The sequence below is a fragment of the Thalassophryne amazonica genome, chromosome 5, assembly GCF_902500255.1.
Source record: "Thalassophryne amazonica chromosome 5, fThaAma1.1, whole genome shotgun sequence".
Classification (NCBI taxonomy): domain Eukaryota; kingdom Metazoa; phylum Chordata; class Actinopteri; order Batrachoidiformes; family Batrachoididae; genus Thalassophryne; species Thalassophryne amazonica.
The window spans coordinates 68,743,559-68,766,367 of record NC_047107.1 but is presented as its reverse complement, the minus strand read 5'-3'; the positions used below and the strand labels follow the sequence as shown (position 1 = coordinate 68,766,367).

At 42.8% G+C, this 22,809-nt stretch overlaps 1 protein-coding gene across 4 annotated transcripts in view; it reads right to left on the bottom strand.

Annotated features, from left to right (window-relative positions):
• The window catches only part of grid2 (glutamate receptor, ionotropic, delta 2), a 2,248,146-nt gene that overhangs the window by 575,008 nt on the left and 1,650,329 nt on the right, over nucleotides 1–22,809 (bottom strand). For all 4 annotated transcript variants that reach the window (XR_004560786.1, XR_004560787.1, XM_034170483.1 and 1 more), the window contains exon 8: nucleotides 14,194–14,313. Coding sequence is in view for 2 of the 4 variants with exons in the window: in XM_034170483.1 (XP_034026374.1) it covers nucleotides 14,194–14,313 (120 nt within the window). In the remaining 2 variants the exon portion in view is untranslated. The remainder of the gene's footprint in view (nucleotides 1–14,193; nucleotides 14,314–22,809) is intronic.

Below are 22,809 nucleotides of genomic sequence, written 5' to 3'. Positions count from 1 at the left end.
GATTAAATGCAGAGTGGTGCATACAGAGCAAAAAGAGAAAGAAACAGTGCATCATGGGAACCCCCCAGCAGTCTACGTCTATAGCAGCATAACTAAGGGATGGTTCAGGGTCACCTGATCCAGCCCTAACTATAAGCTTTAGCAAAAAGGAAAGTTTTAAGCCTAATCTTAAAAGTAGAGAGGGTGTCTGTCTCCCTGATCTGAATTGGGAGCTGGTTCCACAGGAGAGGAGCCTGAAAGCTGAAGGCTCTGCCTCCCATTCTACTCTTACAAACCCTAGGAACTACAAGTAAGCCTGCAGTCTGAGAGTGAAGCGCTCTATTGGGGTGATATGGTACTACGAGGTCCCTAAGATAAGATGGGACCTGATTATTCAAAACCTTATAAGTAAGAAGAAGAATTTTAAATTCTATTCTAGAATTAACAGGAAGCCAATGAAGAGAGGCCAATATGGGTGAGATATGCTCTCTCCTTCTAGTCCCCGTCAGTACTCTAGCTGCAGCATTTTGAATTAACTGAAGGCTTTCTAGGGAACTTTTAGGACAACCTGATAATAATGAATTACAATAGTCCCGCCTAGAGGAAATAAATGCATGAATTAGTTTTTCAGCATCACTCTGAGACAAGACCTTTCTGATTTTAGAGATATTGCGTAAATGCAAAAAAGCAGTCCTACATATTTGTTTAATATGCACTTTGAATGACATATCCTGATCAAAAATTACTCCAAGATTTCTCACAGTATTACTAGAGGTCAGGGTAATGCCATCCACAGTAAGGATCTGGTTAGACACCATGTTTCTAAGATTTGTGGGGCCAAGTACAATAACTTCAGTTTTATCTGAGTTTAAAAGCAGGAAATTAGAGGTCATCCATGTCTTAATGTCTGTAAGACAATCCTGCAGTTTAGCTAATTGGTGTGTGTCCTCTGGCTTCATGGATAGATAAAGCTGGGTATCATCTGCGTAACAATGAAAATTTAAGCAATACCGTCTAATAATACTGCCTAAGGGAAGCATGTATAAAGTGAATAAAATTGGTCCTAGCACAGAACCTTGTGGAACTCCATAATTAACTTTAGTCTGTGAAGAAGATTCCCCATTTACATCAACAAATTGTAATCTATTAGACAAATATGATTCAAACCACCGCAGCGCAGTGCCTTTAATACCTATGGCATGCTCTAATCTCTGTAATAAAATTTTATGGTCAACAGTATCAAAAGCAGCACTGAGGTCTAACAGAACAAGCACAGAGATGAGTCCACTGTCCGAGGCCATAAGAAGATCATTTGTAACCTTCACTAATGCTGTTTCTGTACTATGATGAATTCTAAAACCTGACTGAAACTCTTCAAATAGACCATTCCTCTGCAGATGATCAGTTAGCTGTTTTACAACTACCCTTTCAAGAATTTTTGAGAGAAAAGGAAGGTTGGAGATTGGTCTATAATTAGCTACGATAGCTGGGTCAAGTGATGGCTTTTTAAGTAATGGTTTAATTACTGCCACCTTAAAAGCCTGTGGTACATAGCCAACTAACAAAGATAGATTGATCATATTTAAGATCGAAGCATTAAATAATGGTAGGGCTTCCTTGAGCAGCCTGGTAGGAATGGGGTCTAATAAACATGTTGATGGTTTGGATGAAGTAACTAATGAAAATAACTCAGACAGAACAATCGGAGAGAAAGAGTCTAACCAAATACAGGCATCACTGAAAGCAGCCAAAGATAACAATACGTCTTTGGGATGGTTATGAGTAATTGTTTCTCTAATAGTTAAAATTTTGTTAGCAAAGAAAGTCATGAAGTTATTACTAGTTAAAGTTAATGGAATACTCAGCTCAATAGAGCTCTGACTCTTTGTCAGCCTGGCTACAGTGCTGAAAAGAAACCTGGGGTTGTTCTTATTTTCTTCAATTAGTGATGAGTAGAAAGATGTCCTAGCTTTACGGAGGGCTTTTTTATAGAGCAACAGACTCTTTTTCCAGGCTAAGTGAAGATCTTCTAAATTAGTGAGACGCCATTTCCTCTCCAACTTACGGGTTATCTGCTTTAAGCTACGAGTTTGTGAGTTATACCACGGAGTCAGGCACTTCTGATTTAAAGCTCTCTTTTTTAGAGGAGCTACAGCATCCAAAGTTGTCTTCAATGAGGATGTAAAACTATTGACGAGATACTCTATCTCACTTACAGAGTTTAGGTAGCTACTCTGCACTGTGTTGGTATATGGCATTAGAGAACATAAAGAAGGAATCATATCCTTAAACCTAGTTACAGCGCTTTCTGAAAGACTTCTAGTGTAATGAAACTTATTCCCCACTGCTGGGTAGTCCATCAGAGTAAATGTAAATGTTATTAAGAAATGATCAGACAGAAGGGAGTTTTCAGGGAATACTGTTAAGTCTTCAATTTCCATACCATAAGTCAGAACAAGATCTAAGATATGATTAAAGTGGTGGGTGGACTCATTTACTTTTTGAGCAAAGCCAATAGAGTCTAATAATAGATTAAATGCAGTGTTGACGCTGTCATTCTCAGCATCTGTGTGGATGTTAAAATTGCCCACTATAATTATCTTATCTGAGCTAAGCACTAAGTCAGACAAAAGGTCTGAAAATTCACAGAGAAACTCACAGTAACGACCAGGTGGACGATAGATAATAACAAATAAAACTGTTTTTTGGGACTTCCAATTTGGATGGACAAGACTAAGAGTCAAGCTTTCAAATGAAGTAAAGCTCTGTCTGGGTTTTTGATTAATTAATAAGCTGGAATGGAAGATTGCTGCTAATCTTCCGCCCGGCCCGTGCTACGAGCATTCTGACAGTTAGTGTGACTCGGGGGTGTTGACTCATTTAAACTAACATATTCATCCTGCTGTAACCAGGTTTCTGTAAGGCAGAATAAATCAATACGTTGATCAATTATTATATCATTTACCAACAGGGACTTAGAAGAGAGAGACCTAATGTTTAATAGACCACATTTAACTGTTTTAGTCTGTGGTGCAGTTGAAGGTGCTATATTATTTTTTCTTTTTGAATTTTTATGCTTAAATAGATTTTTGCTGGTTATTGGTGGTCTGGGAGCAGGCACCGTCTCTATATGAAATGAATAATAATGAATGAAATGCTGTACATGATCATATGAATTGCTTTTATGTGAAAAAGAGTTGAAATGAAATGATTAAATATGATTAAATGTGACTGATGTAACATGATTTAGAAAAGATGTGTTCAGAAAAACAGGAAACTTGCACAATAGATTTACTGACAGCCAGGACATGAGTTCTCCAGATGGCTTCCAGTAAAAGAGAGGAGTATGGGAGGGGGTTTTGAATCACCATTATCCCTATGGTAACCAAGATCAACTGAGCATCAACAAGAGTTTCATATAAAAACTAGACAACAACAGGAAACGGGGTTATTCTTCCAGGGAGAGCTGCTGTTGTCACTTCTCCGCTGCTACGAGGAGATCACAAGACTTGACCATCTTGTGAGCTGCAATTGGAATCGAGGAGCGAGAGGATTGGAGACATAAGAGATTATTTGAGAGAGTTTTCAACTCCCACTCAGGCCGTCCAGTCATGGAGTAGCAGAGCATTGGAGAATAATCACTGGCCTTAAGTCTGAGTGGGGAAGTTTCAACGCTTTCTCTCTCATGGAGCATCACATCTTTCCAGAATGGATTAGATCAACTTTTGGTTGATTGAAGAAGGAATAAACTCTTATGTGGATTTATTTCCTGAAGGATATAAACTCTTATGTGGATTATTTCCTGAAGGATTACAACATCACAAGGATCGTGGTCAGCTAACAACTAAAAGCTGATGAAGAGGAGACCAAGTTCATCGAACTGGGGATTTTAACATCAAAAAACCTCCTTCCCTCACTCCTAGGAAATTTGTTGAGAAGTTAATCCAGTCCAGTCAGAGTAAGATCAGATAGCATTATTGAATCAAAAACAAAAATCTCTGCCAATCATTATTCTGATTATATTTGAATTACTGTTGTGAAATTATCATCATATAACCGATTTTGATTATGATGTCAGCACTTGCAAAACCTGCAATAAATTTCCAAGCATGCAGTTAAAGTGTTAAGGCTCGGACAGTAGTGTCCCTAATGTGGTGGTCAAAGGACAACGTAGGATCAAAAATTACCCCAAGGTTCCTTACTTTGTCAGTATGATGTATAACACATGGACCTAGGCTAAGATCTAGCTGATCAAATTGATGCCGATGCCTTGCTGGACCAAAAACCATCATTTCAGTCTTATCAGAGTTCAAAAGTAGAAAGTTGCTAGACATCCAACTTCTCACTGCTGCGAGACAGTCCTGTAAAGATTTTATGTGGACAGGATTTCCAGCAGCTATCGACATATACAACTGAGTGTCATCAGCATAGCAATGAAAAGCAGAGGTGTCAAGTAACGAAGTACAAATACTTCGTTACTGTACTTAAGTACACTTTTTAGGTATCTATACTTTACTCCATTACTTACTTTTCTGCCTACTTCTGACTTCTACTCATTACATTTTCACACAAGTATCTGTACTTTCTATTCCTTACATTTTTAAAACACACAAACAAGCCTTGTTACTCTTGGCTTCAGTTTAATGTTTATATATATATATATATATATATATATATATATATATATATATATATATATATATATATATATATATATATATATATATATATATCACATCATGTGCACCTGTAATCAACTTTTCTGCAGTGCGGCTTTGCTTTGAACCGTGAACCAATCGAAGCAGTGGTTCGCAGATTGAAGCAATGCTTCGACCTATTGTTTCGTTTATTCTTTCTTTCTTTCACTTAATTTTCCTCTGCTAAAACCCTAAAGAGCATACTTCTGTGAGTATTATTTACCTTTTCTATGTTAAACCGACCTGTTATGGTCTTCGGAAAAGTTGATAGATGTATTTTATAACTTAAAAACGGGAGCGACGCTAACGCGTTAGCATGTCAAGGTCATTTTCAATGTTAAAACTTAGCATTAAGCAATTGCAGCTGTCATCATGTTTGGGTGCATTTGTTTTCAAATTGTAATATTTCTTAAATTTATTTTTGTTTATATATTAATAATCTAATTATTATTATATACAATTTTAGAGAAAGAGGCAAAAAGAACCTGAATAGAAACACAACAGAAAATATAAAAGCAACTAACAATGAACATACATAAATAAATACATACATAAATAAATAAGTGTTTCCTGTGAACACCTAGTGATTCTTACACCTCCACTTCATCCCTGTCTTATTTAATGACAGTTTGTTTCAGTCAAACCATATTTTCAATTTGTTAATTTCTTCAGTGATTTTCTCCAAAACTATCTGCCAAACTAGAAAACTGCTGCATCCTAGTAAGAGCAGAATACTACTGGAATGAATTTGAATAAGGAAAGTTGTGGGGTTTTTTTTTTCCTTCACTAAATGGATGCTGCACTCACTGCAGTTTATTGTCTGGAATAGTCCCAGATTGCATTTCAGAGCTTCTAGAATTGAAACATTGTCATGCAGGTGGTGTTGGGGGGTAATTTTGGGTTTTGGGTCTTGGGCCACATGTAGAATGAATCAGTTTTTAAATTAAGCTTTCAATTCATATAGTGGCATCTACCTTTTTTTTTTTTTTTTTTAAAGGTTACTTTATACTTTTATACTTTAAGTAGGTTTTGGAGCACATACTTTTTTACTTTTACTTGAGTAAAGAGGTCAAGTTGATACTTCAACTTTTACCAGAGTGTTTTTAAACTGCAGTATCTATACTTCTACTTAAGTAACAAATGTGTGTACTTTTGACACCACTGATGACAAGCAACCCCAAAACACCGCAAAATGTTCCCAAGGGGTGCCATATACAGGGAACCCCGAACTTCATGCCCCTAAAGTTAGAGGTTATGTCATTGCACAAAACACAGTGGGAACGACCAGACAGATAAGACTTCAGCCACACAAGAGCAGTTCCAGTAATCCCAAAACAGTTTTCTAGCCTATCAAGTAGAATATGATGATCAACTGTGTCAAACGCAGCACTGAGATCCAGCAACACCAATACTGTAGTAGTATCCAAGTCCATTGCTTGCAGAAGATCATTAACTACTTTAATAAGTGCTGTGTCTGTGGAGTGATGTCTTCTAAAAGCAGACTGCAGTGGCTCAAAAAGGTCATTCTCAGTAAGATAGCCCACAAGCTGCCGTGAAACCACCTTTTCCAGAATTTTAGAGCAGAATGATAGATTTGATATCGGTCTATAATTTTTCAATACACCAGGATCAAGATTAGATTTCTTGAGTAGTGGTTTAACCACTGCAGATTTAAAACAATTTGGAACAGATCCAGAGTTTAGAGAAAGGTTAACAATTTCCAGCACAGTCGGCCCAAGAATGGGCCAAAGATCCCTAAACAATTTTGTTGGTATAGGATCAAATAAACAAGTTGTGCTTTTACTAGACATCATGAGTTTCATCAGCACACCTAGTGAGATACTATTAAATTCCGTGAATCTAGGTAGCACCTCAGTGGTAGTCCGCAGCTCAGTAGCTGGATACAATGACTGGACCAAAGTATGCTGAGATGTGCTCAACCTAATATGTTCTATTTTCTTTTCGAAATAGTCCAGAAAGTCCTCTGCTGAAAAAGGAGAACGACCAACAGGTGGCTATCCACGAATAAGAAATGCCACCGTATCAAACAAAAACTTTGTTATGCTTGTTTTTGTTGATAAATTCAGAGTAATAGGTCTGCTTCGAGCCAATAAAGCATGCTTGTAATCTAAAATAGCTTCATGCCACGCAAGGTGGAACACCTCTAGTTTGGAACTACGCCATTTTCGTTCCAACTCTCTAGCCTTCTGCCTAAGGTCACGCAAATAACTGTTGAACCAAGGTGTCTGTGCCTTGGGAAGGCATGGCCTTAATAGAGGAGGCGCAATCTTATCAAGTGTGGTTTTTAGCACTAAATTCAGGCTATCCGCAAAACTGTCTACTGACTGAAAATTTATTAAGCTTGAAGTTAAGATTTCTGGTAGTCTCGCTTCGAGTTCAGTCAAAGTTGAAGGTTTAATACGTCGCTGCAATGATAGGCAAGGTTAGTGCTCCGCTAAATGCGGCAGCATAATTGTAAACCTAATAAGCGAGTGGTCAGAGACCACTGATGCAAGAGGCAGGATGTCAATATTTGTGACAGCAAGGCCACGTGCAAGAACCAAATCCAGAGTATTACCACTGATATGCGATGAACCATGAATGAACTGCCAAAATCCTAGTGCATCCATGATTTCCATAAATGATTTACCAAGGGGATCAGAGGGCTTATTTATATGAATGTTAAAGTCACCAATAATCAAAATGTTGTCTACACTAGTTGAAAGACTAGAGATGAATGCGCCAAATTCATCTAAAAAATCAGAATATGGGCCAGGAGGCCTATAGACAGTGACAATATAACATAGCTGATTTCCAGTTTTATGACCTTGACAGTACTTAGCATCATGGGCATAATGGAGAATCAGATGCTCAAATGAATTATGTATTTATGACCTCCCACAGTTAATAAAGTAAACCTGGATTTATAAATAAAAGCAACACCCCCGCCTTTCCTCACATCACGTGAAACATGACTAAAAGTGTACGCTAGTGGGCAGGCCTCATTCAGAGGAAGGACAGCTGTGGATTTAAGCCAGGTCTCACATAACACAATCATGTCCAGACGATGATCCACAATTAAGTCATTCACCAGCAGTGACTTCAGAGACAATGATCTGATGTTAATGAGACCCAAACTAAGGATCTCGGTGGGATCAGCAGGTTTTAACGAAGTTATGAGGAAGTTCAGCTCCTCAGCAGTCAGTGACGCAGCGTGTTTCAGCGGCCGGAGGAGCTCAAGTGAAACACCGCGTCTGCGAGCCTGCAGACGACAGCACCGGCGTAATAAAATGGAATTCCACAGGTGTGATTTTGGCCCATTCTTCCCCACAAACAGTCTTCAAATCTTGAAGGCTCCATGGAGCTCTTCTATCAACTCTGGTCTTTAGTTCTTCCCATAGATTTTCTATTGGATTCAAGTCAGGTGATTGTCTGGGCCATTCTAACAGCTTTATTTTCATTCTCTAAAATCAATTCAGAGTTTCCATGGCTGTGTGTTTGGGATCGTTGTCTTGCTGAAATGTCCACCCTTGTTTCATCTTCATCATCCTGGAAGATGGCACCAGAATTTTGTCAAGAATGTCTCAGTACATTTTTCCATTCATCCTTCCTTCAGTTACATCAAGTTTGCCATTGTCTTCTGCTGAAAAACAGAACCAACACCTTGATGTCCCCACCTCCAAAAATCACTGTTGGTATGGAGTTTTTAGGGTGACGTGCAGTGTCATTTGGCCTCCAACCATGGTGTGTATCATGGCAACCAATGAGTTAAAATTTTCTCAGTATTTCACAGGCTTGTGTACATAAATGTTGTGCAGCAAGCTTTAAACAAGCTTCAACATGCTGTATCTTCTTCACCATTGGAGACTTGTATAGTGAGTGTGCATATATAGGGCATGGTGTTTGAGTGCATTACTTATTGTTGTAGTGCATGGCCTTGATTCACCCTAATTAAATAAATACATTAATGCTGTCTCAACAAAAACCTGAGTTTTGGAACTCAGGACAGAGACTGTGATTTCACTCCCAGTTGAGAAAATCCTGCGTCCATCTGGAGATAAGCCTGAGGACCCCCCCCCCCCCCATGGGCCCACATTGTGGCTCACATCAAAAACAGAACTGTAACTCAAAGTTCTTCAAAGAGGAGCCCTTGCCTTTTTATCGGTTAAATTTCGGTCACTATGAATTACATGACATTATCATGGCTTCACGTCAGAATCTGAAATTTCCCAGGCATGAAGAACCCACCTTAATGGCCTCACGCCAAGGCCAGAACCCCCTCAAGACTACAGGAAGACCCCTTTCATGATAAGACGGCCATAAACTTTGAGTCTTGTCAATCACTTTTTATCTTTAGGTCTAAGCAAAGGAAAAACCTTTTTGTTTAAAATAAGAAAGAACTGCATCAGTATTCCCATTCATATATAAAAACTTCTAATGTTGTTTGTATTGATTAATCAAACAAAATGCTTTGCATATAATCATTCCATTTTATTGATATGTTCCTTGTAACTGATGTGTGTTTAAGTGTGATCTTTCTGCATTATCAATATGCTTAATGGTGAAGTATTCTGTTTATCCAAATGATGTGTTTAAGGGACTATTAATAGTCTGTATTCATCCCAAAATGTCTTAGAACAACTAGTATATCAAAATAGTTAATGTGTTTAAATAGTTGAATCATTTTTGTCTGCCCCTCTGACACATTAAGTTTTCTGTGAAATTACACACCCGTAAATGGGTGGGGTTTGGTGACATCAGTCCCCCTTTAAAAAGTTAGAACAGAGTTTTTCTGCTTGTTCTCTTGCCGCTCTTTACTCTCTTGGAGTACCTGCCTTCTCTCTGCTCTTCTCTTAAATGCTTAATTTTATTTTTGGGTCAACAAGGCCCCATGCTGAGCTAAGCTAAAGCTACCCCATGGCTCCATTCATTTGCTGCTTGTCTCTGATAATTTAACAAGGTAGTAGGCTGACGCTGTTAAGGTGCATCAAGTCTTTTGAATTTTTAAGAGAACTTCCGAGCTGAACCTTTCAAAATAATAATGAATTTACAGAAAAGCAACTTTCCTTTTCTGTCGGCTAATTTTCCAACGCTCTTAAAGTTTTATCTTTTTTCTAAATTCACAAAAACTTTTAATCTGGCTCCAACAAACTTTTTAAAAGCTACCAAGAAACTATTTTCAACAAACGCCTTCCACCCCTGGGGGTCCAGCAAGCTGACGACCTGACTGCAAGCAGCCATCCTGTTGGTAAAGCCAGGCGACACAAGCCTTTGGGATCACCCGGGGAGACCACCGAGTTAACCCCTGACCCAAGTGAGCTCATGCTACAAAGAGCATCAACACATCGACAGACGGAGAACCATCTCTTCAACGGATCAGCTAAGTGACCCAGTTAAAGGTTCCAGAAAAAGGGTTTGTTGTCAATTGATACAAAGTGGCTTCTTCTTCTTTTTAAATATATTCATATGTTTGTTTAATAAGTTTCTTAAAATTAATTGGCTTCAAATTTCATCAGTAAATTCTAATCAGATTTATTTACTTAAAGTCTTTAAGCTTCATCTCTCTTTCTTTCATGTCTCATGAGTAAGTAAATTGTGTCCATAAATTAACTTATTTAATCACTGTCCACAAAAACGCCAGTAAACTGTTCATTTCTTGTATAACTGTAAATACATTCTAAATATTCCTGCTGTGGTTCATTTCGTGTTCAGAAGGAAACCTTTGGTCAATCGTATCGTAGAATTCAGACTTTCAGACCCAAGACTGATTAATTAAATTGAGACTGATTGATTCATTTGAGACTGATAAATTCATGAATGTTTAAATTAAAGTACCTATGCTTTAAATAGGTGGTGCCCCCAAGTAAATTAGATAATAAATAATAATTATTAAACCCTAAAATTGTTAATTATTTTGGTGACCCACTGAATGAGGTCTAGGCCAATTTAATTCAATTTGGGAGTTTAACTACTTATTCATTACATTTATTTTGTTGCCCATGTGTGAGCCGATCTAGAATTGACTAATTTTGTTACATCTTTATGGTGCTCCTATGTGAGACCTGTAAATTCACTACTTTGTTTTCTTTGAAACAATTGTACCTGCTAATTTCAGGTCTTTCTTAAGTTTTCCACATGTGATCCTTGGCTTTTGGACAGCTCTTCTGATACTTCTTTTCACTCGTCTGTCATTAATCTTGCGAGGAGCACCTGGCCATGGCCAGTTTATCATGAAATGATGTTCTTTACACTTCCGGATTATGGCCTACAGTGCTCACTGGAGCATTCAGAAGTTTAGAAAAGCTTCTGTAACAAATGGCATCAGTATCTTTTGCAACAGTAAGGTTGCAAAGATCTTGATAGAGCTCTTTGCTTTCACCAATCATGAGATGTTTCTTGTGTGATACCATGGTAATGAGACACCTTTTTATAGGCCATCATTTGGGACTGAACCAGCTGATATTAATTTGCACTGACAAGAAAGAGGATTGCTTTTTAATTACTGATAGATTTCTGCTGGTGTCTTGGCTTCTCTTGTCTTTTTGCACCTCCCTTTCTTCAGGTGTTCAATAATTTTTCCTGTGTCATTTCACATTATTACACATAACTTAATTCCTGGACATTTATGGTTTTATTTATTTATTTATTTATTTATTTTGCGTGTGTGGATTACTGGGGTTCTTACCAACACCGCTGCTGAAAATTCCATGTCACAAGCACTTTTAGAAATATATTTACTGATAAATATTCACTTAATTTTAACAGGAACACACCCAAGGGCATACAGATAAACACAAGTGCACTTGCTATTTCAAAAAACATGCATGTGAAAATGATAACTGTGTCATTGGAAACTATCAATGACCCTTGGCTGCTTTGTGCTGGGTGAAAGAAAGGGCACTTATCGCGACATCTGTTTTTAACCTTACACAATGTTCATGTTATTTGCCAGAAGTGGTTATATTAGCATTGACTCAATGCCCTGCAAGCTTTTCTTTTTTAAAAACTCCTTGTCTGTATATATCACTAACTCTAGTAAGGACTCATGTCCTATAGAATACCTTTTTTCTTTGGTATTGCAGCAGTGATTTTCTGCCCCCATTTCTTTTCCCATGGATGAAGGGGGTGACACATTACAGCACCTTTAAACAGTGATGGTGACAATAACTGTGACAGTAAGATATATGTTTGTAAGTGTTTGTAACAGTAGAAAAGATGTCAACAAGGAAAATGAAAAGAAAGAGAGAGGATAACACCAAGCAGACAAATACTGGTACTGATGCAGAGCTGCATCAGTACCACATAGCCCTCAAACTGATGCAGAACCATGGCACTGCGAGGTGTCATAGCCGCAGCAAGTACCACTGTGCAACATAAAGAACAACAGGTGCCAGGACAAGACCATGACCACATACCTCATGAAGGGGAGATGCAATCACGGGGACCACAGACCCAACAATATAGTGCACCCAACCTCTCTGCACATGGTAGTGAAGCTGCCCTGTGAGCATGAGACATACACTGAAAAAGAACATACTTGAACCAACTTAATTGAACTGTGTCAATTTATAACACCTGAATGATTTAAGTTTTTGAAATAAAGTTAATAAGTTAGATTAACATATGTTAATCTAATTATTAACTTAATTTCAGAGTTAATTCATTCAGGTGTTACCAGTTGACATAATTAAATAAAGTTGGTTCTTTTTTCTGTGTGGGACACAAAACTCCAACCCCAAAGACTAGCAAAACCAAAATCCCCACAGAGACAACAGGAAATGCCCCTCCTTGCATCGCCAGATGGAGCAAGAGCCGACATCACCCTCATGCACTTCCATGGGGTTAAAGTACCCACATCAGGACGGAGGGAAAGCACCCCTTTGCTGTCAGTACCAGGCATGCATATCTCTGATTCACAATATAAATTTACTCTCTGATGCAGTGTTGCCAGACGTACGATAATTATTGTATTTGTACGATAGTTTTGCCCTCTGTACGATGTACGATCAATAATGGGGAAAAAATCCAAAATGTACGATAATTTCAGCTGGGTGCCCAAACACGCATCTCTCTCTGACACCCAAGAATCATTTTGCAGGCGTTGCACTCAGGCGGCATCAAAGACACATCACACACAGAGCTGCTGCTAACTTTGGCCGGCCCGGGACAAAGTCATTTGAAAGCCCACCCCCTCTCCATACAAAGTAATGAGTTCCCATCCAATCTCTGCCATGACAGGAAGATTCCCCAACCAGCAGCATCTTTTTTTTTTTTTGGAAACTTTATTTCAGCAATTGCAATAACAAACGAACAAAACACAAGAGCAAAGAAAAATAAAAAAAAAGTTCAAGTTCCTTATGGAGGTGTCAACATTTTTTCTGTGTTCAACAAAATCTGCACAAGTGGCCATGGCATCGGATGACGACAGCGACCTCGAGGTTGAATTCGACTCTTTCTAGTCTGGTAATTAACACATTTGTGTTCCTTCACAGAAAAAAAAAAAATCTTTCTAGTCTGGTAGTGCATTTGCGTTCTTTTTGTGCCATAGTTTCCCCATTACTATAGGGATATTGTGAATTACTGTTTAAAAATGTGACATAAAATTCTTTGGAAATTAAAAAAAAGCGCTAAAATAGCTATGTTGTATGCGTTTTGTGTACGATAATTTCTCCGAAAATATGATAATTTTGAGGTTTTGGTACGATAGTTGCATATTTCATATCTGGCAACACTGCTCTGATGGTATAATCTTAATGTTAAGAGATATAAAAGTGCTATGACAGTCCTGTCACCTCATAAGCACAAGGCTGTGAGTTCAAACCTGAAATAATTATCCTCCCATAGCCAAACAGTGTTAAATACAGTCTATCATATTTTTTATTTTTATAACTATATTTTTGTAGGTCATAAAATAACATGGCACGTATCAGAAAGTTCAAAAATATAGTTTAAAAAACCTGAAATTGTAATGTGAACTGTTGAGAATAACCAAAACTTAGCAATAGTGTCAAATTTAACACTAGGGAGGTGGCATAAACAAGATTTGGCTGAAAGAAAAGCATGTATTTGATGTCTTGTTAAAATTCATTGCGGGTGTGTACGTATGAAGTACAATTTCAAAATAACATGACTATGAAGCTGCTCACCATATGAAAGGGATGCAAAGTCTTGGGCTAACCAAAGGAATATGCAAATATAAAACAAAATGAATCAATATATGATTATAAAGCTGTAGTGTCATGAATTTCAAAGAAGATTCCCCTGCTTTTGTGGATTGCATGTATCTACTCTTTGAAAGTCGCCAGGTTAAATACAAAGGCAGCAGGCCTGCGCTCAGATAGCAGTGGCAGCCACAAGAAAAGAAATAGTGAATAAATATGAGATGAAAATAATGTTGAGAGCAGGTGCTGTGAGATTCATGGCACATCAAGGAGTAAATCCACTCCACTTGCTCATGCAGAAATTACCACTCCACAGACATGACAGCAACCCTTAGGGTTTTATGATTGCTCCTTACCCTGCTGACTCCTCGTCCCCTGTCTTCACCGTAGTTTGTTCCAAGAATTTCAAAGAAGATGTTGGGGTTTGTGCCATTGTCAGTGAATTCCAGGAAACTGGTGAGGCCGCTTACACCAAACTACAACACAGAAGAAGAAATGTTACTTATTTAGGTGTTATGTCACTAGCATATTGAAGAAAACACACACATTATACACACACACACACACACACACGCATATATATATATATATATACATTCACAAACCCAGACACTCAAGATTCCTCATTCAGCTTCTCAAGTGTTACAGTCACATGATATCACTAATTCCACAAAGATCACAGCGTCTGCAAAGTCAAGGTCAGTAAACCTTACCTCACCAACAAAAGCACCTAAGAAACTGGTTTCCTCAACCCCACAGAGCACCCAGTCTCTGTAAGCAGTGATCTGTGTTGAAGTCAGAAAAACATCTGTTTTCACTCGGTTCCTGCTCCCTGCTCTGTTTACAGTAATACTCACAGTATCTGTGCATAGGCTGGCTATGATGTCAAGTTACTACTTGGGGAACCCACAAATTCTCTGAATGTCTCAGGTAGCAACAGTGTCAACTGACTGATGTTTTGTGACAAACAAAATTAGCTGCAAAGGAGAACCACACCATACCGTAGTGCTTCTAATTATTATTTAATAATTTAAATTAATTCCAAGAAATATGTAATGACTTGGAAGTGTTTTTTGGATGTAAACCCTGACTTATCCAATAATAATAATAATAATAATAATAATAATAATAATAGCTGTCAAAATGATTAGCTGTATTATTTTAAAGGTGCTTGCAAAACTTAGATTTAGGCTGTTGGTGACCATCCAATAATACACCGGCATTATTTTGTGCACTTCCGTGACCTGTCTGAAAGTATACGGCATTCGTAACAAACAGCTACAGAGACCGCCGAATACAAAATGCTCATGAGTACTCCTTTTTCCAACAGCATTTATGTAGCTTTGAGGAAAACATCCCAGCACGTGCTTGAATGGAATGTAGCTGCTAATGTAAAGAATGGAGCCACAGATTAATTGCAAAGTTTACATAAGTGTCATGCCATGTTATGATGACTCATTTTAAGTGACAACTCTACATTTTTATGCAGTCACAGTAAAGGAAGCAAACACTCTACACTGTGAGAAGACTTTGTGAGCATCAACCTCCATCATGAATGCAGCCTGTTAAAAACAGTCTTTGCTCAGCTTTGGGCACGCTTGTAAGTGTTGTCATTGATATAACTGTGAGAAATCTAAGAAATACATCTGTATGGTCAGACAGCCAAACAGAGGAGAGTTTTGCATGCACATTCACAGTGGGGCCTATAACAGCATGGTGCTCTGGTAGAAAGCAGACTCTGCATACATCAATATTCAAAATCTGATAGACTGTCTCAAAGTAAAATAAAAACAAAGGCTTCCAGCTCTACTGACGAGAACAAAATACAAGAAGAGGGCACTCACTCACTCGTACAATGATTTTCAAGATTAAATATTTAAAGTCCACATGATCAAAGAAGTCATCATGCACGGATCAGGCACAATTGGCAGCCGGAGAAAAATGTCCAGGTCCAGACCATCAAAGAAGTCATAACACATTGATCATATGTGATTGCCAGCCAGAGAATAGTGTCAAGGTCTATGCCATTAAAGAAATCCTCATGTATGGATCACGTGAAATCATCAGCTGGAGAATAACGTCCAGGTCCATTTCATCAAAGACGTCGCTACACATGGATGGCTCGCAATCACCAGCAGGAGAACAATGCCCCACGGCAGCTCCACCATGAGCTACTCACAAAGTTCTTTTACGATTCTGGCATTAGAGATAGAATCTCATGAAAATAATGTATTTGGACTTTTTCCAATGTAAGAAATACATCTGCATGTTCAGTCAGCCTGTAAAAACAGCATCGTGGAGACGTTCTGTGTCCACGGCAGCAGCGAAATAGCATCCTGCATCACAGACGGCAGAGTCAGCACATGTTAGGATCCAAAATATGACAAACTGAAAAAAATTAAGAGATTCAGGGTGAAATTTGTCATCTCCTGTCTGTATGTCCTCTGTAAATCTGAGCCATCATGTTTGAATGAAAACTCAGAACCTGTCAGGATCAGGATGTTTTTGCTTTTCCTAAAATGTACATCACATGCTGAGAAATGCAAAGATGGCTTACCAGAAATGCACCTGCTGACTTACTGAGCAAGAGTGATAATTAGCAATAAAATACCAGCCACTAATTATCAGCAACCACTAATTATTACCGCATGTGCACAAATAGACTTACAATCATGAATACTTTGATGTTGTGTTGGTAACTGGGGCGTTAAATAACATGTGACATGCCCTTTAACAGGTATACATACTTGCTGTTGGGAAAGTGTAGGGACACGGACCCACAACAGGGGGCGTAAATGAACGGACAATGGAAAGTCAAAAGTATAACAATTTAATGTTGTGGAATGTGCACAACGGAATACAGACAAATGCAGATTTGGAACAAAGTCAATGATACAAAGGTGACGTGTGGGCAGGCTCGAGGATAAAAGACGCCTGTCCAGAGAAGAGCCGGGTCCCACACGATTTCCCCTGCCAACAGATCTGGAGCACACTGGAGCCGCCAAGTCCTGAGTCCCCAGGTGGCCACCGTCTCCAGCTGTCAGATCTGGTACTGCTGGCAGGAAGCAAAGACAGTTTATGGTGGGTGTATGTACACCCAGCAAAACAATCAGCAAAAACAGTTCAGTTTCTTTCTGTAGGGAAATCTCCACCTCCTACAGAGGAACACAGTTTGTGCAGAGCCTGAAAGTACTACTTATCTGGTTTGGAGTGAGGGGTGAAGAACATCACTCCTCCACTAACCACAAACCCAGCTCCCAGCTGACAGTAGTTAACAGGTACTCCTGCAAAACTCAGAGACAAACACGTGAGTTCGGCACAGAAAAAACGGCTGAGAGTTTTACATTGAAGGTAAGAAGATTTCTTGGCAGGGAGGTGGAGTTGCTGCCCGGCTTTTATGGGATGTGGTGGTAGATGAATAATGAATGACAGCTGTCACCTCAAGCTGCTCCTGGGAGGCGGCTGCACCCTCTCATGCCTGAAGCCCGCACTTCAGGCAGAGCGCCCTCTGGTGGTGGCCAGCAGTACCTCCTCTTCAGCGGCCCACACAACAGGACCCCCCGCTCAACGGGCGCCTCCTGGCGCCCGACCAGGCTTGTCGGGGTGACGGGCGTAGAAGTCGGCCAGGAGGGCCGGGTCCAGGATGAAGCTCCTCTTCACCCAGGAGCGTTCTTCGGGTCCATAACCCTCCCAGTCCACCAAATACTGGAACCCCCGGCCCTTTCGACGGACGTCCAGGAGCCTGCCAACTGTCCAAGCAGGCTCCCCGTTGATGATCCGGGCAGGAGGCAGTGCCGGTCCGGGGGTGCAGAGAGCAGAGGAGTGGTGTGGTTTGAGACGTGACACGTGGAAAACGGGGTGGATCCGCAGTGAAGCAGGGAGCTGCAGCTTCACTGCGGCCGGAGTGAGGGCTTTCACGATCTTGAAGGGTCCAGTGAAGCAGTCCTTCAGCTTAGGGGAGTCCACTTGTAGGGGTATGTCTTTGGTCGAAAGCCACACCTCCTGCCCGGGCTGGTATGCAGGGGCCGGGGAAAGCCGGCGGTCTGCATGGGCTTTGGCCCTTGTCCGGGCCTTTAGCAGGGCAGAGCGGGCAGAGCGCCACACCCGACGGCATCTCTGTAGGTGGGCCTGGACCAAGGGGACTCCGACCTCTCCCTCCGTGATCGGGAACAATGGGGGCTGGTACCCCAGGCATATCTCAAATGGGGAGAGGCCAGTAGCAGAGGACACCTAGCTGTTATGCACATACTCGATCCAGGCCAGATGGTTGCTCCAGGCCATCGGGTGTGCGGAGGTTATGCAGCAGAGGGCCTGCTCCAGTGCCTGCTTTACCCGCTCTGCCTGTCCGTTCGACTGTGGATGACACCCGGACGAGAGGCTCATGGTGGCCCCCAGTTCTCTGCAGAAACTCCTCCAGACTTGTGAGGAGAACTGAGGACCATGGTCGGGGACGATGTCGGTTGGTATCCCATGCAGACGCAGAACATGGTGGACCAGGAGGTCTGCTGTCTCCTGGGCCGTGGGGAGCTTCGGGAGGGCCACGAAGTGGGCTGCCTTGGAGAATCGGTCCACTATCGTGAGGATGGTAGTCATGCCCTGGGATGGTGTGAGGCCCATGACGAAGTTCAGGCCGATGTGTGACCAGGGGCGATGAGGCACCGGAAGCGGCTGGAGGAGTCCTTGATTTTTCTGGTGGTCAGCCTTGCCCCTGGCACAGGTGGTACAAGCCTGGACGTACTCCCGGACGTCGGCCTCCATGAATGCCCACCAGAAGCGCTGCCGGACTACTGCCATGGTTCTTCGCACCCCTGAGTGACAGGAGAGCTTGGAACCGTGACAGAAGTCCAGGACTGCAGCTCTGGCTTCTGGTGGGATGTAGAGTCTGTTCTTAGGGCCGGTCCCCGGGTCCGGGTTCCGTGCCAGGGCCTCCCGGAAGGTCTTCTTCACGTCCCAGGTGAGGGTGGCCACGATAGTGGACTCGGGGATGATAGGTTCCGGTGGATCTGACAGCTCGGTTTTGACTTCCTCTTCGTGTACCCGGGACAAGGCTTCAGATCTTTGGTTCTTGGTCCCGGGATGGTAGGTGATCTGGAAGTCAAAACGCCCGAAGAACAGTGACCAGCGGGCTTGCCAGGGGTTCAGACGCTTGGCGGTCCGGATGTACTCCAGGTTCCGATGGTCCGTGAAAACCGTGAAAGGTACCGCGGCTCCCTCCAACAGGTGTCTCCACTCATCAAGAGCCTCCTTCACCGCTAGGAGTTCCTGATTGCCGACGTCATAGTTCCGTTCTGCCGGGGTCAACCTGCGGGAAAAATAGGTACAAGGGTGGAGGACCTTATCGGACTCCCTGCTCTGGGACAGCACGGCTCCTATCCCTGAGTCAGAGGCATCCACTTCAACGACGAACTGGTGGCTAGGATCGGGCTGCACCAGTACTGGTGCAGTCGAGAACCGGCGTTTCAACTCCCTAAATGCGGCTTTGCACCGATCCGACCAGGTGAAGGGGACTTTTGGGGAGGTCAGGGCTGTCAGGGGGCCAACAACCTGACTGTAGCCCTTGATGAACCTCCTGTAGAAATTTGCAAAGCTGAGGAACTGTTGCAGCTTCCTACGGCTTGTCGGTTGGGGCTAATCTCTCACCGCTGCAACCTTGGCCGGATCAGGGGCGACGGAGTTGGAGGAGATTATAAACCCCAGGAAGGACAAAGAAGTGCAGTGGAACTCGCACTTCTCGCCCTTCACAAACAGCCGGTTCTCCAATAACTGCTGCAGGACCTGATGTACATGCCTGACATGAGTCTCAGGATCCGGGGAGAAGATGAGAATATCGTCCAGGTATACAAAGACGAACCGATGCAGGAAGTCCCGCAAGACGTCATTAACCAAAGCTTGGAACGCCGCGGGGGCGTTAGTGAGGCCGAACGGCATGACCAAGTACTCAAAGTGACCTAACGGGGTGTTAAATGCCGTCTTCCATTCGTCTCCGTCCCGGATCTGAACCAGGTGATAAGCATTCCTAAGATCCAGTTTTGTGAAAATTCGGGCTCCATGCAAGGGCGTGAACATTGAATCTAACAGAGGTAACGGGTATCAATTGCGAACCGTGATCTCGTTCAGCCCTCTGTAATCAATGCATGGACGGAGTCCGCCGTCTTTCTTGCCCACAAAAAAGAAACCAGCACCCATCGGGGAGGTGGAGTTCCGGATCAACCCAGCAGCTAACGAGTCCCGGATGTAGGTCTCCATTGATTTGCGTTCCGGACGTGAGAGGTTGTACAGCCTGCTGGACGGGTACTCAGTGCCCGGTATCAAATCAATGGCACAATCGTACGGATGGTGCGGGGGCAGCGTGAGAGCCAGATCCTTGCTGAAGACGTCAGCAAGGTCATGGTACTCAGCTGGCACTGCCGCCAGATTGGGGGGGACTAGAACCTCCTGCTTAGCTGTCACACCGGGTGGAACCGATGATCCTAAACACTCCCGGTGGCAGGTTTTGCTCCACTGCGTCACAACCCCAGATGGCCAATCAATCTGGGGATTGTGCTTTAACATCCATGGAAAACCCAAAATCACTCGGGAGGTAGAAGGTGTAACATAAAACACAATCTCCTCCCTGTGATTCCCAGACACAACCAATGTCACTGGCTGTGTCTGGTGTGTGATTAATGGGAGAAGGGTGCCATCTAGTGCCCACACTTACAATGGTGACGGTAAGGCCACTAGAGGGAGCCCAACTTCCTTTGCCCATTTACTGTCCAGCAGATTCCCCTCCGACCCTGTGTCCACCAGTGCTGGGGTGTGAAGGGTTAGATCCCCACTCAGGATCATAACTGTGATGCGTGCGGATTTACGGGGTTTCCCCGCGTGAGTATTATGGCCCACCCTCAGCCCAGTCTCTAAGGGTGGGCGTTGTCGTTTAACCGCTTGGGGCAGTTCTTCTGTATGTGCTCACTCGAGCCACAGAAAAAACACTCCCCGCGGGCCAGCCTCCGTTGTCTGTTATTTGATTTCACTTTGGCCCTGCTCGTGTCCATAGCTTCGTCAGCAGGGGGAGCTGTAGCCACACGGAGCTCTCTGGCTGTGGAGCGTGAGACGGTGGCACCCTTTCGGACTCGGAAGGAAGAGGAACGGCTCATGCCTGGCCACGCCCTTCGCCCCGCTCCCGACGATGTTCTTCTAGTCGGTTGTTTAACCGTATAACCAGGTCGATAAGCCCGTCAAAATCCTGCGGCTCGTCCTTAGCCAGCAGATGCTCCTTCAGGACCGGAGGCAGTCCGTTTACGAAGGCGACGCAGAGTGCAACAGTATTCCAGCCGGACCTCGCTGCCGCAATGCGGAAGTCGACTGCATACTCGGCTGCACTCCGGCGCCCCTGTCTCATTGACAGCAGCACATTCGAAGCAGTCTCACCTCTATTGGGGTGATCAAAACACTTGTTGAACTCCCGCACAAACCCAGCATATGTTGTTAGGAGCCGTGAATTCTGCTCCCAGAGCGCCGTAGCCCAGGCGCGTGCCTCTTCTCGAAGCAGGTTTATTACATAAGCCACCCGGCTGGCATCAGACGCGTACATGACGGGACACTGTGCAAAGACGAGCGAACACTGCATCAGGAAGTCTGCGCACGTCTCGACACAACCTCCGTACGGCTCCAGAGGGCTTATGTATGCTTCAGGGGACGGGGGGGGGGGGTCGTTGAATGACCACTGGAATATCTGTATGTGGCACTCGGTCAGCAGGAGGAGGTGCTGCAGCAGCGCCCTGCGCGTGCGCTTCCACCTGAGCGGTGAGAGCCTCCATCCTCCGATTGAGTATAACGTTCTGCTCGGTTACCAAGTCCAACCGAGCAGTGAAGGCGGTTAAGATGTGCTGCAGCTCACCCAACACGCCTCCTGCTGGCGCCTGTGCACCTTGCGTTTCCATTGGTGGTTCACTCAATGGTTGACGCCCCTCGGGATCCATGACGTTGGCCGAGAAATCCTGTTGGGAAAGTGTAGGGACACAGACCCACAACAGGGGGCGTAAATGAACGGACAATGGAAAGTCAAAAGTATAACAATTTAATGTTGTGGAATGTGCACAACGGAATACAGACAAATGCAGATTTGGAACAAAGTCAATGATACAAAGGTGACGTGTGGGCAGGCTCGAGGGTAGAAGACGCCTGTCCAGAGAAGAGCCTGGTCCCACACAATTTCCCCTGCCAACGGATCTGGAGCACACACTGGAGCCGCCAAGTCCTGAGTCCCCATGTGGCCACCGTCTCCAGCTGTCAGATGTGGTACTGCTGGCAGGAAGCAAAGACAGTTTATGGTGGGTGTGTGTACACCCAGCAAAACAATCAGCAAAAACAGTTCAGTTTCTTTCTGTAGGGAAATCTCCACCTCCTACACAGGAACACAGTTCGTGCAGAACCTGAAAGTACTACTTATCTGGTTTGGAGTGAGGGGTGAAGAACGTCACTCCTCCAGTAACCACAAACCCAGCTCCCAGCTGACAGTAGTTAACAGGTACTCCTGCAAAACTCAGAGACAAACACATGCGTTCGGCACAGAAAAAACGTCTGAGAGTTTTACCTTGAAGGTAAGAAGATTTCTCGGCAGGGAGGTGGAGTTGCTGCCCGGCTTTTATGGGATGTGGTGGTAGATGAATAAGGAGTGACAGCTGTCACCTCAAGCTGCTCCTGGGAGGCGGCTGCGTCCTCTCATGCCTGAAGCCCGAACTTCAGGCAGGGCGCCCTCTGTTGGTGGCCAGCAGTACCTCCTCTTCAGCATCCCACACAACACTTGCAATGGTTTTTGTCACATTGACTATCCATAATGGGCGTGTCCTTTCAATACAGTCTTTGTAAAGTATTTATTTTAAATTATTCATAAGAAGAAAAAATCTACTTGACAACTTAGACATAATGCAACGATTGACCAGTGGTACAATTTTGAATCATTCAACTTTGAAATGACATTTCACAGGGGT